The sequence below is a fragment of the Neomonachus schauinslandi genome, chromosome 3 (assembly GCF_002201575.2).
Source record: "Neomonachus schauinslandi chromosome 3, ASM220157v2, whole genome shotgun sequence".
Taxonomy (NCBI): Eukaryota; Metazoa; Chordata; class Mammalia; order Carnivora; family Phocidae; genus Neomonachus; species Neomonachus schauinslandi.
Genome location: NC_058405.1, coordinates 159,662,740 through 159,679,870, shown reverse-complemented (window position 1 = coordinate 159,679,870; position 17,131 = coordinate 159,662,740). Strand labels below are relative to the sequence as shown.

The 17,131-nt window shown below is 42.3% G+C and overlaps 2 protein-coding genes and 1 non-coding gene across 3 annotated transcripts in view; 1 reads left to right on the top strand and 2 right to left on the bottom strand.

Annotated features, from left to right (window-relative positions):
* The window catches only part of MPP4 (MAGUK p55 scaffold protein 4), a 48,873-nt gene extending 32,811 nt beyond the window's left edge, over nucleotides 1-16,062 (top strand). Inside the window, exons 15-23 of the mRNA XM_021703011.1 lie at nucleotides 731-751; nucleotides 2,311-2,325; nucleotides 3,671-3,712; nucleotides 5,813-5,971; nucleotides 7,639-7,719; nucleotides 10,158-10,251; nucleotides 10,642-10,750; nucleotides 11,899-12,033; nucleotides 15,871-16,062. Of these exons, the coding sequence (XP_021558686.1) occupies nucleotides 731-751; nucleotides 2,311-2,325; nucleotides 3,671-3,712; nucleotides 5,813-5,971; nucleotides 7,639-7,719; nucleotides 10,158-10,251; nucleotides 10,642-10,750; nucleotides 11,899-12,033; nucleotides 15,871-16,062 (848 nt within the window). The remainder of the gene's footprint in view (nucleotides 1-730; nucleotides 752-2,310; nucleotides 2,326-3,670; nucleotides 3,713-5,812; nucleotides 5,972-7,638; nucleotides 7,720-10,157; nucleotides 10,252-10,641; nucleotides 10,751-11,898; nucleotides 12,034-15,870) is intronic.
* LOC123324464 lies at nucleotides 13,056-13,157 on the bottom strand. Its single transcript, XR_006539829.1, has one exon. It is a non-coding gene; the product is annotated as a U6 spliceosomal RNA (small nuclear RNA).
* LOC110592393 (replication termination factor 2-like) lies at nucleotides 13,915-14,925 on the bottom strand. Its single transcript, XM_021703364.2, is given in 2 exon segments — nucleotides 13,915-14,551; nucleotides 14,554-14,925. Coding segments are annotated over 2 exon segments (921 nt in total). The 3' UTR covers nucleotides 13,915-14,002.
* Nucleotides 16,063-17,131: the final 1,069 nt, after the last annotated feature.

The following is a 17,131-nucleotide window of genomic DNA, read 5'->3' as shown; positions in this document are numbered from 1 at the left end:
AAGGGGTGCCTGGGTGGCTCAGTTGTTCAGCGTCTGCCTTCGGCTCAGGTCATGATCCCAGGGTCCTGGGATCGAGCCCCACATCGGGCTCCCCACTCTGCCGGAAGCCTGCTTCTCCCTCTCCCACTCCACCTGCTTGTGTTCCCTCTCCCGCTCTCTCTCTCTCTGTCAAATAAATAAAATAAAATAAAATAAAATGCTAATAAGAACTGTTTTAACTGATGAGAAAGTTGGTTTATATAAAATCTTTTCTCATCACCTAAACAAGCCTATCCAGTCAAACCATTTATATACTCATCCTCCTTGCCATACTCGGTTGCTTATACACCCGGCCCCACAACGTCAGTCAGGGCGCGTCCTTCCTCCATCTGTCACAGCAACGCTGTGCGCTGTCTGACGTCCATCGAAGCTGCCTGTGACATTCTACCTTTCCCTTGCCACTGAGCCTCTTTTACATTCTATTTGTTCTCTTCTAATTTATTTATTTTAAGCTCCTGCAGCACCCCTGCTTAATGTCATAGCTCAACTGCGCTAACACCATGTATCTCATTTAAGGTTTTACTATGCCATAGAGACCCCACTGACTTGGCCTTGATTTAGGAAAGAATTTTAAAAGTTGGTGAGTACGCAGGAGCATAGGGTCAGGGAATTAGACTATTAAAATATAGACTCAGTATGGATAGTAATATAATGACACTCTTGGTTTTTTTGTCTCCATGGGACACCATAGATGAAGAAACATTTGAATCTGGTAAGTAAAAAATGAGTATTTGGTATTGATTTTTAAGAGTCTATTCTAAATTTTGGTATCATTTAAACACACATTTAGGGATATCATACAATAATTGTTTAAATACCTCAACAGTATAGTGGTGAGATATTATAAGCTTCACCTTCACTGGTGCTTCTTATTAGGGACATTTTGGAGCTCTGTGGGATGGATAGATGGACTTGGGAAGTGTGGCGCCTAACTGATTTACTTCCCATTTATGTTGTTTCTAAATTTCCTGTTTTCAGTTAGTTGGTCATGTTAGGGTATGTACACTTGGCTCAGTGTTTGGAACTGGTTTAATTTTTAATGCCTCTGGATTATAGTCCTCCTTTGTTCTATGTTCAGCTCCTCATTTTTCTGGAAGACAGTCTACACACTCACACTGTGGTTGAGGCTCAGAGGTATTTGTGGGGTCTCTGAACCGAGAGGCAGTACGGTGGAGTGATTAAAGCCAGGGACTGGAGCCAAACTTTCCAAGTAGGAATCCTGCTCCCTTCCTCATTACCTGTGGGTCCTCCATCACTTTACCCCTCTGCCCTTCACTTGCCCCACGTCTAAAGTAGGAAAAATAATTTATATAAGTAAAGTGCTTAGAATGTAAGTGATACATGAGCGCTAGCTAACATTATTGTGAATCTTGCTCTGGACGGGCGTTCAGCAGCTATGTCTCTAGTAACTGCAGAGGAATGCATGCAGCCGCCCTTAGTTACTGGGAGGTACCCCTTCTGGACTCCTCTTAGTCAAACGATTGAGAACTCCCAAGTACATTCTGAACTCAACTCACTTGGGAGGTCTATTAAGGAACAATTAGCACCCAGCTGTCATGTTTCCTAAGTAAGAAACTCTTGATATTTATTCATGATGCTTAATTCTGTTACTTAGAGCTCTTAGTGGGTAGTTCCATCTTTTCAGTTTGGGGCTCAACTCTTCTCTGAATGTGGTATCATGTGACCTCCTTGAATTTCTTCAGGGGGTAATGATAACAGTCTAATTAGGCATGCCATTTAAAAAAAGCAACAGAGAAGATGGATGTTTTAAGGCATCTAGAAAACGCTTTGTGTTCAGTTCCCCGTCTCCAGTGGGGCAGCTGGAGAAGGACGTGAGTCACTGGACCCAGTGAGGGGTAAGGAATGAGGATGCTCAGGCCAGAAGCTGCCGCAGCGCCCACCCCAAGGCCCACTTCACCAGACCGCAGCATACGGCCTCTGGGAGAGGAGAGAGGAGGCTCACAGCAGTTACCTCCCTATAATTTCTCTCTCTCGAGCCCTATTTTGTGCTGACCAGTAGAGAGGAGTCTCCCTAGACAAAAAGCCCTCAGGGAGAATGTAGATAAAAGACTTGTAGAAAAAGTTATTATTCTCCCAGCAGCACAGTCAGGTCCAATGAGTTCGCCTTGCCAGGCCTACCCGAGTTACAACCTTCTCTAGGGGTGACATGAATGCCTCGCTTTTGTCACTGGTCTTTATTGGATGGCCAACTTGATCTTCTCAAAGACTTAACTTTGTCATGTCTGTTTCTTCACTTACCCAAATATCCAGAGGAGCTTTCAGAAGGTAACTGTTTTCATTTCCTGGGTAAGCCACATAGAGCTATATTTAAGATCTTTCAGTGTCTCAATGTGCATGCTTGACAGGATAAATTATAAGATAAGAAATATTTTAAGGGTGAAATTGGCGATGAGATAGTCAATTTCACAGAAAAATATTTAAAAATGAACAATGAAAGTAGTTAAGCTTTATGAATATATTCCTAAGTAAATGTTTCCATAAGACTCTTAACTACAGAGAACAAACTGATGGTTGCTGGAGGGGAGGTGGGTGGGGGATGGGCTAAATGGGGGTTGGGCGTTAGGGAGGGCACTTGTGATGAGCACTGGGTGTGATATGTAAGTGATGAATCACTAGATTCTACTTCTGAAACCAATATTATGCTATATTTTATCTAACTAGAATTTAAATAAAAATTTGAAAAAGAAAAAAACTAAAAAAAAAACCTGACATACTTCAGTTAAAAAAATGTGCTTACTTAACAGAAAATGGAATTGATATTGGTGCGTTTTCTTTATATTTTAACATGTACGTTTAAAAAAAAAGGTTAAGAAGAAAATGGATATGTCAGTTCATTCTACGGACAATGGCTCTTTATATATTTCAATGATCAGAACAGAGTTGCATAAGTGAAAAGGAACATATATTCATAAAAAGTAATTTGAAAATGACATTTTTATAACATTTTTTCCCCTGGAGTTTATAAGAATTTTTCTGAGACCCCCGTGGAAGCCAGGAATTTAAATAAATTCTAGGTGCTTCAGAGCCACCGGGATTAGTGTTCCTCACCCTTGTCTCTCAGATTCCTGGTCAGTCAGACATAACAGGCAGCCATAGAGGAAGTACTAATTTTATACAGAATAAACCATTTTATCAGGGAGAAAATAAAAACCCACCTCTCACAAAGGGACTACTTATAGGTCCTGCAGAACACCATTTCTACAAGTTGAAGCCAAAGCCAATTCACCTGTTTCCTTTTTTAAGTCAGTTTTCTTTGGGCATGTTTAACAATGTATACCTAATTTTTATTTGTTTTTACAGTGACTCAATATCTTTCTTATAACTTGAAACAAGCCTAAAATAGCTTTTTGTTTCAATTGTACTTGACAGAATAGATTCAGCGTATTGCTAAAATTCTGAAGAGTGTTTCCACATAGTTTGGGTTCATGTGATAGACTGGAAGGTGCTTAAGACAGTCTTCAAGAAGCCATTCAGGATGAAGTCAGCTGTGCTGACATCTTCTGAAATGGTGTCACTTGCAGATTTGAAGATAGTTTCATGCATCTGTTCTAAGTAACCTTCTCCTTCTCCCCCTTCACATATTCTGGTCCTGCCATTCTCTGTGTTCCAGACAAGGAGGAATTTGTTGGCTCTGGTCAGAAGTTCTTTATCGGTAGGTAATGATTAATAAGAGGTGGGTCGTTGTCACTTGTCAAGTTTTATTCATACCATCCTGACTCTTCTGAAAGCTTCTTTTGCCAATGAACATTTCCAGACTTGTTCCTTGTTCTGCTTTCCTCTATCCCCCAACTCCTTTTTTTTGGGTCCATATTCTGCTGTGTTGATCACTCATTATAATTCATCTGGTTTCCACTGGATAGCTCTTAATTATTCATCAAACACAAATCCTTGGTTCTCTTCCAGACCGTTTCATGACATACTTATGTTACTCTAAAGAGACCAGTTCTCTACTACTAAACTTGGTGTTGATGGCCACATTTCTGTAATCCGTCAACTGGTCAGAGCTTTCTGAAGGACCCATTTAAAGGTTCCTGTAAAACCATGCTGGGTCTCCTCTAAGAGACAGTTGGGGAACAGCAGGGTCGGTAAAGTGAAACGTTGGTTCCTCGGGCCTGGATACACATTGGAATCATTGAGAGAGCTTTAAAAAAACAAAAAAACCATAGGGCCACTTTTCTGCATCCCTTCAAGAATACCTCAGCCCCAATGCCATTACATAAGCCAAAAGAGCAGACGTCTGCACAAAGGTGGGGAAGAAGCAGCCTGGGGTGGGGCATCACTGAGCCGTGTGAGGAGAGCTTTTGTGCAGGGGACAAGGGTCGCCTGGTACAGGTCGTCAGGGCCAGAGCAAAGTGAGGAGGACCGCGGCCTCCCCTGGGCTCTGACATTTCACAGCCTCTACAAAGATGGCCTCCTCACCTCACGTGGCCTCTGACACTTCCTGCCACGTTGCCGATACCATCCGTCCCTCGTCCTGCACAGGTGCTTTCGATTAATACAAGTAAATGTACTGAGGACATCGGTCAGGTTTCTCACTGTTAGAGAAAGGAGTTGCATGTACAGCAAGGGTGGGGGCAGGTGGCTGGAATGAATCCTGTGGTGTTGCGCTTGCATTGTAGGTCTTGGTGCGAACTCCTGGTGTGCAACATATATAGATAGATACAGATGTGTGTGTGTGTGTGTGTGTGTGTGTGTGTTTATATACACACAGAGTCCAGAACTCTATCTCCGGGAAGGACCTGGGAACAGCTCTTTTTTGAAAATACCAGAAGGCCCTGAGATTTGCTAGGCAGATGAAGCAGGATTCTAGAAGTTCAGAAACCAAGGCTAGTGTCCAGCTGTGCCACTGATCACACCGTTGTGAGCAGCCACCGGACCTGTCTGTGTCTTAGAGTATCCATCTGAGAACTGTGGGTAATCAGCCTGCTGCACTGTTTCCCTCATGGCCCAGGCCACTATCCTCGGGGGCACCGCAAGGGCCTCCCAACTGCTCTCCTGTGAAGCTACACTTTACGTCCTCCCCACAGCAACAGAGGACTTCTTCAGAAACATAAACCATGTCACACCCATTTCTCTACCACCCAGTGACTTCTCAGCACCCTTGGACCACAATCCAACACTCAGCTGGAGCCCCCCCGCCACCTCCCCTGCTTCCTCACCAGCCCCATTTCCTACCATTCTCCCTGCTGCTCACCACCTTGCCTCACCAGGGCCTCCTTGTGCTTCCCCCCAACACTCCGGGAACACTCCGTTCTCTGCACCTTAGCAGTTGCTGTTCCCTTAGCCTGGGTTGCTTTTTCCCTAGACGCCTCCTCACCTGGCTCCGTGACTTCATTCCCACCTCTGCTCAATGTCACCTTTTCACACACACTTCCCTTGAACCACCTGCGTGAAGAAGCACCCCCGTCACTCTCTATCCACCCACCTTCTAAGCCCTTATTTTTGTTGATGTGTTTACTTTTCTCTCTCCTCCTCCGTGAAATGTAAATGTCAGGAGGAAATGGGTTTGAGGTAGTGGACCACCAGGTCCCCAGCACCTGGCACATGGGGGGCACTGGGTGCAGCCTAGAGGCAATATGTGGGGCATTCTGCTATTTTTCCTTCGCGTTGCTTCCTCTTTTCTACCTTCAGACAGACGTGATGATGCTCGTTAACACTTGCCGATGGCAGTCACCGCGGGCTCCATCAGGCGTGGAGGAGAAGTGATCTCTCCTGCCTGCATGTGACGTCCTGTGCCTTCCCACCCTCGCAGCTGGCTTCCGCCGCAGCATGCGCCTTTGTCGCCGCAAGTCCCACCTGGGCCCGCTGCGCGCGCGGCTGTGCGGCCCCAGCGCGCCGGGCGCGCCCTACGAGGAGGTGGTCAGGTACCAGCGCCGCGCGTCCGATAGGCACCGCCTCATCGTGCTCGTGGGTACGTCCCTGCCCACGGCGGCCCTCCTCCTCCATAGCGAGCTTTTCCTGCTAAGATTCGGCGGTTTGGCGTTGGGAGTAGTGGCGAAAGTAGCATTCTTGAGCGACTCCCCTATAAACGCCTGAAAAAACCCCCTGTTTTATATGTGTGTGTTTATAATGCAGTTACATAGGGCCCATGCCCTATGTAACTTTGTTGTCTCACGCTTTTACTGCGTACAGTTGAGTGTGGTATGCCCCGGTATGTAGGTACTGGGGTAATAACAGATTGTATTATGATGAAGGTTGTTTTGTTTTGTTTTTTAACCTGTTGAGAGTTTGTTTTCTAAGCATAGATGAGTATTCCCCCAGACTGCATTATCAGTCTGTATCAGAAATGAAAATCCTTAAGATCTATTTCCCTAAGATATTTGTTTGTTTTTTTTAAAGATTTTATTTATTTATTTGACAGAGACAGAGAGCACAAGCAGGGGGAGCTGCAGACAGAGGGAGAGGGAGAAGCAGGCTCCCTACTGAGCAGGGAGCCCGATGCGGGGCTCGATCCCAGGACGCTGGGATCATGACCTGAGCCGAAGGCAGACGCTTAACGACTGAGCCACCGAGGCGCCCCTCCCTGAGATATTTGTAATCACCTTCTTTAGAGAAGTGTTTAAAGTCTTTTGGACTGTATGCCTGGTGCTAAAGAACAGGGCAAATACAGTACTGGGGCGACCTGCTTTTGTGACCAAGAGCTCTGCAAAGCTGGTCCCTGCAGCAGTGGGGACGTAGGTCTTGCTGCCATCTCTGTGTGTATTCCACCTGTGACCAGGGGAGGCCCCGGTACAGCAGAACAGCGTGCCTTACCGCCAGGCCCGGCCACAGAATTGGCAGGGCTCAGGGCAAAATGAAAATACAAGAGCTTCTTTAAACATGACTAACATTTCGGGGTGCCTAGGTGGCACAGTTGGTTAAGACTCCAACTCTTGGCTTCAGCTCAGGTCATGATCTCAGGGTGTGAGATAGAGCCCTACCTTGGGCTCCTCGCTGGGCGTGGAGCCTGCTTAAGTTTCTCTCTCCCTCTGCCCCTCCTGCTCGTGCCCTCTCTGTCTCTCTGTCTCTCTCTCTCTCTGAAATAAAAAAATAAATCTTAATTTATTAAGGTTAAAAAAAAAAGTTTAACATTTCAAGATGGTAAAGGGAGAACATTAAACCAAGTGCAGTATCCTAAGCATGGGCCCTATGTAACTGCATGAAGTCAGCCCTGACTCCAGTTACACATGGGGTGCTGATTCACAGAACCTGTAAATCTAAAGGCTGATTTCTGGGTTGTGATGTGATAGACACTTCATTTGACTGGAAAGGTAGGTTTTCTCGGTAGATTATCTGAAATGAGGCCAGAGAATTCTCAGAGTGCCCAACATTAGATGACGTTTGTTGGTGTGACCAATTCCTGTAACTCCCCGGCTTATTTCTGGGATGTTGAAGAAGTGTGGGTTACTCCGTTGGTCCCCAGGAAAATTCCTAAGAGCTTTCTGGAATTGTTTCAGTTGGTGAGAAGAAAAGATATTTAATTTCCTGAAAAACATTTGCTTTCAATTGTCTTCAATAGAAGAACTGAAATGATTATGTCACCACATAATTATATTTATCTATGTCTAATGATTTCTGTATGTGGCCTTTTGTGTTTAGGACCTTCTGGTGTTGGAGTCAATGAACTGAGAAGACAACTTATTGAACTTAATCCTAAGCATTTCCAAAGTGCTGTGCCACGTACGTGTAGTTTTTCTTTTCTAGCAGTTCATGTTTTGGTCAAACTGTCTTTGCCTCCGCAGATGCACCAATCTCAGTTAACTATGCCATACCATTTTTGTTGTAAAAACAAAAGACACCAGGGATAGTCCTTATATAATATTTCTAACTATATTTATTTTAACAGAGGGAACTGATTCATGGCCATGTAGCTTGCTAGGCTTTTAAAAGGTGACTGTCTCTTTTCCATTTCTTAACAATCATATAGATGACCCTTCAGGAAAACTAGTATTTAGTAATAATAGCTAAGTAATAATAGTACTTACTGCCTTCCTGGCACTGTGCTTGGCTCTTTAAATACCTATCTTATTTTTTAAAATTTTAATGTATGCAGATGTAATTTTATATAAACTGTAAGTATGATCATACCATCCATGGCAGGAAAGAGCAAGTACACGTGGGTGCTTTCCCTTCACTTCAGTTCAAGAGAGGAACTTAGAGAAACACTTAAGAGCTTAGTATGTGTTCCCTGCAGTCTGGGGGACACAGACGACCGGTGTCAGATTTATCCTTGAAAAATCTAAAGAATTTAGAGGAGTGGCTAGGGGCTGTAGTTTGGGAAGTAGCTGCCCTTTTAGAAATCACAAATGACTAGCTGGAATAGAGACAGATTTGAGATACTCGGTGGTGATGGTGGTGGTGGGGTTTCAGAATAGCCCAAGAGTCCTCCAGGAGAGCAGAGCCACATTTAAATATCTGCCAAGTCTAAAGGAAACCTATAGTATCCAGCATCAGCGTCAGGAAGTAAGAATTTTCCTGCTCTTTCCTCTCTTCTCTGCATTCTAGCCTTGGATAGCCATAAAACTGGGGAGGAACAGTAGAAAGGCAATGAAAGGGAAGGGAGGAAGTGAATCCTACTTCCTTTCCTGACTTTTAGCTTCTCTGACTGCAGCTTTTGTGGCTGTAGCAAGTCTGAGCCAGGTGTGGGGAGGAGGAGAAATCCAAAATAGAAATGAAATTAATAATTTTGATTATTACGTAGGAACGGAGTTTTAGTTATTACATTGAGACTGCGTTTTGTGGCACAAAAGATGGTGCCCCCCCTTTTTTTAAATCTAAGAATAATCAGAAGAGTCATGGTAACTGCTAGATTCTCATCCAGGGCCAGGGGAAGGTCTTGTACCACAGAAGGCAGTGGGGGACAGAAAATGTTGCTTTATGGTCACATACCTTAGGTTATGCTTTCCAAACACTGTTCACACGTGTAAGAATGGACATTGATCTCCAAAACAAAAACTACAAAAGGAAGCACCAGTTTTCAATAATCTGGATAAAAATAAAATTCCCACAGAACATAGAGGAACTGTAAGAAGTATGACTAGCCATCATTCAAAGTGAGAAAATGTTGTGCATAGTTTGCTTTTTAAATTGAATGCATAGTTTCTAAGTTTAAGATGAATACCTCTAGTTATGCACCAGTTCACAGATTTTTAACCTACCATATAAAATATAGTCCAGTAGAAGCCACGGAGAAGGAGTCATCTTAAGTTTATATTTACATAATTTACTGTAACCTGAGAGCTATAGTGTTTTATTATAATTTTTTTTCAATACAAATCTATAGGAGAAGTGGCATAACGATCTGCAGAGAGGCTTGAATAAAGAAAAAACAGGGGCATCTGGGTGGTTCAGTTGGTTGAGCATCTGACTTTTGGTTTGGGCTCAGGTCGTGATCTCAGGGTCATGAGATCAAGTCGGGCATCGTCTGTATACACAAGCAAGTTAGTTGCTCTCTAAAATCTTCAGTTATGGGGCACCTGGGTGGCTCAGTTGGTTAAGTGTCTGCCTTTGGCTTGGGTCGTGATCCCAGGGTCCTGGGGTCGAGCCCCACATCAGGTTCCCTGCTCGGCAGGGAGTCTGCTTCTCCCTCTCTCTATCTCTCTCTCTGCTCCTCCCCACCAAATAAATAAATTCAATCTTTAAAAAAATAAAATAAAATCTTCAGTTACTTATCAGTAAACTATGGATAATAACATTTCATCTGGCTAGGTGGGGGAGGAATGAAATGGGATCTTGGGAAATGCACTATCTAAACAGAAGATATCTTATGTGCTGGGGGCCTTTAGGCATCTTAAGCCTCACACATAATTCATTCATGCCTATTTTGAAGTAAGAGCAGGTACCCCTTCGGTCCTCCCCATCCTGGCTTAACACTTAACACATTCATGTCCACACCATGAGCACTTAATAAAGGTTTCTAGATGAACTGATTTAGATATGAGAACTTCTTTCTTATCCCCAGTTCAGGATCCCTCTTTTTGGTTCTAGCATTTTATTTATCTGTTTATGTATTCATTTATTTATATTGATTGGACATCTTTATCCAGATGTATATTTGTACTAAATCAAAACAATTTGTAGATTCTAAAGACTTTTTAAAAAATTCCGTATTTTGATAGATACTACTCGCTCTAAAAAGAGTTATGAAATGGATGGACGTGAGTATCACTACGTGTCAAAGGAAGCATTTGAAAGCCTCGTGTATAGTCACAGGTAAGCTAGACGTTCAGAATCTAATTCCCTCCTTTGGTTATTTTACCTTCAAAATAGATCCACTATTTTTATGCGTTACCCAAATTCCTTTTGGGGTAATTCCTTTTGTTTTCTGGGGGAATTCCTTTTGTTTCTGAAGAGTTAAGCAAGAACATGTAAATTGGTAGACTTGTACACTAACTCATTGGGTTTGGAGTGGGAGCAGAATTGAAATTGCAAATTTTAGAGACTTTGGAGAAAGAGTTAAGTCCTAGATCCTTTAATATTTTTTTTCCTGTCAATTTTCCACTTGTGCTGGCGAAGTCCACATATTTACATCCTATCTATGTTACTACCAGTAATATTTTACTTGTAGAAAGAGTTCTTGTTCTCGTTGTGGCACCCTTGCAGGATGCTCGAGTATGGTGAGTACAAAGGCCACCTGTATGGCACAAGTGTGGATGCTGTTCAAACTGTCCTTGATGAAGGAAAGATCTGTGTCATGGACTTAGAGCCTCAGGTAGGTGTGTGGTGGAAGGTTTCCCATCTCCCCAAAGTAATGAATGAATGTCATGAGTTTTCTGCACATGCTGTAAGTTGTAGTTGAGACATTTTATTCTGTTAGCCTTTTAGGGATAAGACCACTTACCATATCTAAGGGCCAGGATCTTATGTGAAGGAACAGTTCACCAATATCTTGTCTTTAGTTAGGAAAGGAGTCTTGCTTCTCAGATACAAAAAGAGAACTGAGCTGGTGGCTATAAAGAAAAGTTCGAATCCTGCTTTGACCTTGATCACAAAGGCATCAAGGAAATTGGTGGAGGGAATAAGATGTTGCTTGACACAAGGAGGTGAGGTTCCTATGTGGTTGTATCTACAGCTCCCTCTGAGACCATATGTGGAATGAGGCAGGAGTGAGCCAGGTAAGATAAAAAGCACACAATGTGTAGGCTCCATTTTTTTTGATCCTTGTATTTTGGGGTTTTTTTGTAGTCATTTAAAAATAGACCACATGCGCTAAAGAGAATCAGGGGATAAGACAGTTGTTCTTCCTTGGGTCAAGGCTGGTGGTCAGTGTGAACATGTCAGTAGTATCCAATATAAGATAATAACAAGAGGAAAGGGAAGTGAGGATGAAACAGAACTGATTCACCTTTAGAGTTTGTCTTTGTCTTTGTGCCATGAGATTATGTATAGAATCCTATTCTCAGATTTCAGAAGGGTGTCATGACTAGTAAGAGGAAGAGCCACAGTTTAAACTTAATTTTGATTCTCTTAATTATTAAAATGTTTATTTTTTAGAGTTGAGGAATTGGGGGCAAAGGAGAATAAATAAAAATAAATTGCTAAAAATAATTGATTTCTTTTTTTTTTTTTTTAAGATTTTATTTATTTGACAGAGAGAGAGAGACAACGAGAGAGGGAACACAAGCAGGGGGAGTGGGAGAGGGAGAAGCAGGCTTTCCACTGAGCAGGGAGCCCCATGCAGGGCTGGATCCCAGGACCCTGGGATCATGACCTGAGCCAAAGGCAGATGCTTAATGACTGAGCCACCCAGGCACCCCGATAATCGTTGATTCCTGATCTGAGAAATTTTGAGAACATTTGTGTTTACCCTAGGAAATTAAGACTTCTATTTTTAAATGTGCACTTAATTTTTCTGTGTAGGGTATTCAAGTAGCTCGAACCCAGGAACTGAAGCCTTATGTCATATTTATAAAGCCATCTAACATGAGTTGTATGAAGGAATCTCGGAAAAATGCCAAGATCATTACAGACTACTTTGTGGACATGAAGTTCAAGGTAAGATACAGAGGAAATAGATGAATGTATTTTTTTTTTCTAGTAAAAACTCACTGTATTGTTTCCACAACATCCCTATGTTAAGGAATGTGATTTTTGTTTCTAATGAAAAATGCCCTTATGATTTATCCTTTTTACTGGACATGATTTGTAGATATTAAAATAAAGTATAATAAATGCTATGATGCTGCTCTTATTTTTTTCTTTTTTCTAGTCTGGCTTAAAAAAAAAAAGAACTCAAACCAGAGTTTGCAAAGCCACACGGAAACTGGGTGTGCATAAGACTGACGTTTACATTTTATTATTTATTGAATGAAAAAGTTTGAGAATTTACTTTAAAAATGCTGTAGTGAATGGGGCACCTGGGTGGCTGAGTTGGTTAAGTGTCTGCCTTTGGCTCAGGTCATGATCCCGGGGTCTTGGGATTGAGCCCCCACCCCCCTCGAACTCCCTGCTCAGTGGGGAATCTACTTCTCCCTCCCCCTCTGCCCCTCTCCCCCTGCCTCTGCCCCCTCCCTGCTCTTGCATGCTCTTTCTCTCAAATAAATAAAATCTTTTTAAAAAATGCTGTAGTGAAAATATCTTATCTGTAATATGAGGTATCTCTATAAAATGTATTTCTAAATGCAAACATCATGTATTAATGATGATGGAAATTATAGAGAGGCCGGGACAAGTGGGATTAATCAGTGAACTCTTCCTAGAATAGGTAATTTTTTTCCAGTTTTTTTTTTTTAATTAAATCCACCTTAACTATTTTAAATCATCATAAATATTCAGCAAGATGTATAAATCTTATATGTAACAGCTCAATGAATTTTTACCTGTGCATGCACCCAGATAACCATCACCTAGATCAAGATATTATATTCACTTATTTTGTGTGTGTGTGTATGGTAAAAAACACATAAAACACAAAACTTACCATCCTAACCATTTTTAACTGTACAGTTCAGTAGTGTTAAGTATATTTACATTGTGAAACAGATCTCTAGAATTTTTCATCTTATAAAAGTGAAATTAAACATATAGAATGCATCACAAATTTGCATGTCTTGCATGCATAGGGGCCATGTTTTTCTGTATTGTTTCCAATTTAATACATGTGCTCCTGAAGTGAGCAAGATTATATTATTATATAATCCCTTGTTATTATTTCTATCTTCATATTTTTTGTGACTACTGTATGAAAGTCTGATTCTTCAGTTTGCATTTCAGACAGTGGAGTCCATGGATATATTCTCTGAATCTTACGGGCATTTAAAATTGTGTTCTCATTTTTATGGTGATCTAAACAAATTAACAAAATTGTTTCTGGGTCATGAGTATGGTCATCTTGTAAAGGAGAACCGCTACGACATTTCAGTGCCTGCATTTGTATTTATGTTTATGATTTTTTTTTTTTTTTTTTGAGAGAAAGGGCGGACTTGCTTTTTTTTTATACCAAACCCTCAGGTGCCCAACTAAAAGGCTTTCATCTTGAAAGTGATAAAAGAAAGGAACCTCCCTAAACACTCGACCGGGAAACTCTGCTCGGGGGCACAGAGGCTGCCAGCAAACAGACGTGCAGGCGGAGTGCATGTAAAGCTCACTTTCTAAAGTACAATTTTGCTTGGCCTGTTCCACTGTTGGCAGCAAAATCATTAGAATTTTAGGCAAAATGGGCCAACCACACACCCCAAGGAATCTGGAGTCTTTATCTCAAGCATAAAAAGTGCAGCCAATGCATGTTCCGGGGCCGTGGGGAGGGCACGAGCCTGTGGGAGGGGGCGGGCAGGGCCTGCACGTCCCCTCGGGAACCCATGCGCCTCACAAGCACGAGCGACCACACCAGCTCCGAGGTTGGGAGGACGACTTTACAGCTCGGCGCCAATGGAGAGCTAGCAGAGAACAGGGCACAGTAACGCCCACGCCACCTGCCCCGCGGCAACCCGACGGCGCCTGCGCGGCGTGGAGCGGGGCACGGGCTTCAGAAACAGTAGGATGCGTGGGTGACCCAGTGGGCGGACTCCTCCTTGGAGCGCTTGGCAGAGCTGTGAGTCGTGAAAAGGGACTTGTAAACTTCCGATTCTTCACTGCCGGCAATGGACCTCTTTGTGGTTCCACGCAGAGGCTTCCCGACTTTTCCAGAAGAGCTCCCATTTGCTGCTGCACTTTTGGGAGCTGAGCTGCCTTTCTTCTCTCTAGAATCAAGGCTGGTTTCTTCAGGCTTCCCCGTCTTAATTTTTGATGGCCCTGGAGATTCTTCACTGACACCTGGCTTTGAGACAGACTCTGCCGCCTTGGGTTTCTTTGCTTTCTTCCCCAGCTTCGCCCTCAGCCTCCTCTCCTCCATCCTCCTCTTCAGCGTTTCCACGTCCTCCTTGGTGCGGTTGAGCACGATGACGTAATCCTCCTGGAAGGCAGCCCCACATGTGTGACAAACTTCTGCTTTTATCTCTTTCAAGGCTCGTTCAGAAAACACACAACCACAGCACCGCAGGAAGCAAAACCTGTGCGGGCCATTCATCTCCAAGCCCCCACAACGGGGCAGATGAAACGTGCCCGCTGGACGTCATCGTGTTTGTCACCTTTTGTGTTTTCTTTGTCCCCTTCCCAGGCAGGATTATCAGAAAGCCTTAGTTCTGTCACATTCTTAATGCTTTTAATGTGAGATGCTGCCTTCCCAAGAGCCTTTTCGGAAGATTTGTCCCATAGAAACTCAATGACGGCATCTTTGTTATAAAGTCCGCCAAGTTCACAGGCAACTATTGGTCGCCTTAATATTTCTTGACTTAGAGTACAATAGTTCCATTGGGCCACTAATTCAGCATCTTGGTCAACCTTCTCCATCTTCTTCAGCCCCTTCACCAGTTCGTGTCTCTTGGGGATTCTTCCTCCGTCGCAACCCATCGCCAGCCAGGAGTCAAGAGTCAGTAGCAATATCTATTTGTGTTTATGATTGCACTGGCAACAAGTTGTACTATTTTAATTGTTGTGGACAAATAAGAAAATAACAGCAAGGAACTTAACGCATAGTGCCAAATGAAGGTCAAATGACCTTCACTAAATGAACGTTTCATATTACTGGAAATGGATAATATTAAAGGTGATTTAGGTCATGTCAGCATGAAGCAAAGGACAGTTAGGGTATGCCTAATTCACTAGAACCAGGTCATACAATCCTCATGTTGAAAGTGGCAAAATAATGTCATTCTTATCAGTATTTAATTTCAGGAACTGTATTTTACTTTATAAAACTTCATTTGCAATTTATGTAAAAGTTTTCTATTTAATTGGTAAATTTGTTTTTTTTCTTTCTCTTCCTTTCTTCTTTCTTTTTTTTTTATGTACAGTTTGAAAGCTTCAAGTGTTTAGATAATAGAATAAGAAAATTTGAGTCCAAATGGGAAGTTGAGGGGATTGTTCTGGCTACCATTACTTAGTTTTGCAAAACCTTGACCAGGGAAACATTAAGTAAGGCTAAAGATAGAAACATAATTTTTTTTTAAATTTTATTTATTTATTTGACAGAGACATAGCGAGAGAGGGAACACAAGCAGGGGGAGTGGGAGAGGGAGAAGCAGGCTTCCCGCCAAGCAGGAAGCCCGGTGTGGGGCTCGATCCCAGGACCCTGGGATCATGACCTGAGCCGAAGGCAGACGCTTAACGACTGAGCCACCCAGGTGCCCCAGAAACATAAATTTTGTGGTTTAGAAGAGAGGATGTTTATTTGACCTAAGTGTTTTCGTAAATAGCTTCACAACTGAATGTAACAGCAAAACAAATTGGGTATCATTTCTATTTATCTCATTAAGTCTGTTGCTATCCATATATTTTTTTAAATCTCTCATAAAGGATGAAGATCTACAAGAGATGGAGGATTTAGCCCAAAAAATGGAGGCACAGTTTGGCCAGTTTTTTGATCATGTGATTGTGAATGACAACTTGCAAGATGCGTGTGCCCAGTTGTTGTCTGCTGTTCAGAAGGCTCAGGAGGAGCCTCAGTGGGTACCAGCACCGTGGGTTTCCTCGGATACTGAGTGTTAAGGAAGCCTCCTGCTTTGTGCTGGAGTTGTAACTATACCCATCTGTAACAGAGCTCTGGAATAACGGCTGCAAAGCAAAACAACAGTATTTGCTCCCTTTGTAATGTATGCAACTTTAAACGTGGTGCAGTTTATTCATTAAGCTTATTTGAAAAAAATATCTGCAGTGTATGCATGTAGAATTACCTCCTTGGCTTTCAGGAAAAAAAAAAGTTTTCTTTTACCTCATATGCAGCAGTGGTAAGAATACAAACAATGTTAAGCCACTGAGTGTGAAAACCTTTTATAGATTTCGTATGGTCTTTGTACAATTCAGATAAAAGAGCTTCCCTAAATAAAATAAGTAGTACTTAATTTCAGAAACTGTATTTAACCTCATGCAATTTCTGTTTTATGAAAACGGCTTTTACAAAAAGTGCCTACTTGACTGACTCGGCAAGAAAAAAGGGTTAATGTACACATTTCACATGTAACATGAAAACGTACAGAAATGGCACTGCCCTCATCATTTATACATCAGTCTACAAGGAAAAAATTATTCTTCTGATCAGAGCTGTAACCATCATTAATTTGCCTAAAAGCCAATATCCACATCACGCCTAAATTAGGAAAGGGCAATTGACTTTAGTCCTAGAGATCGGTATCTGAGAAAACCATAAGATGAGAATGCTATTTCAGGAAGTCTTATTTTTCTTTCATCTCTAGGTCTTGAGACTTCCAGTCAGTCTTGCTGCCCCTGTATCTGTCTTCTGCATCATTCTCTAATGTTCCCCATACCCACACTCTACCCCTCTACCCCTCCAATATCTTTCTTAACTATAAAACAAACCAAGTGCATACTTCAAAATATTTTTAGTTTTTTGCTTGAAGTGATCTTTAAAAAAAAAAAAAACCCAAGAAAAAATTAAACCCAACCTTCCCCCCCCCCAAAAAAAACCCAACCAAAGAAAATTAAGTCATTTTTAATGATAACGTGAACTTGGATCTGATTTATGTTGTGGGTTTGTTTGGTTGGTTGGTTGGGTTTTGTTTGTTTGTTTGTTTGTTTGTTTTTGAGAAAAAGCTTTCAC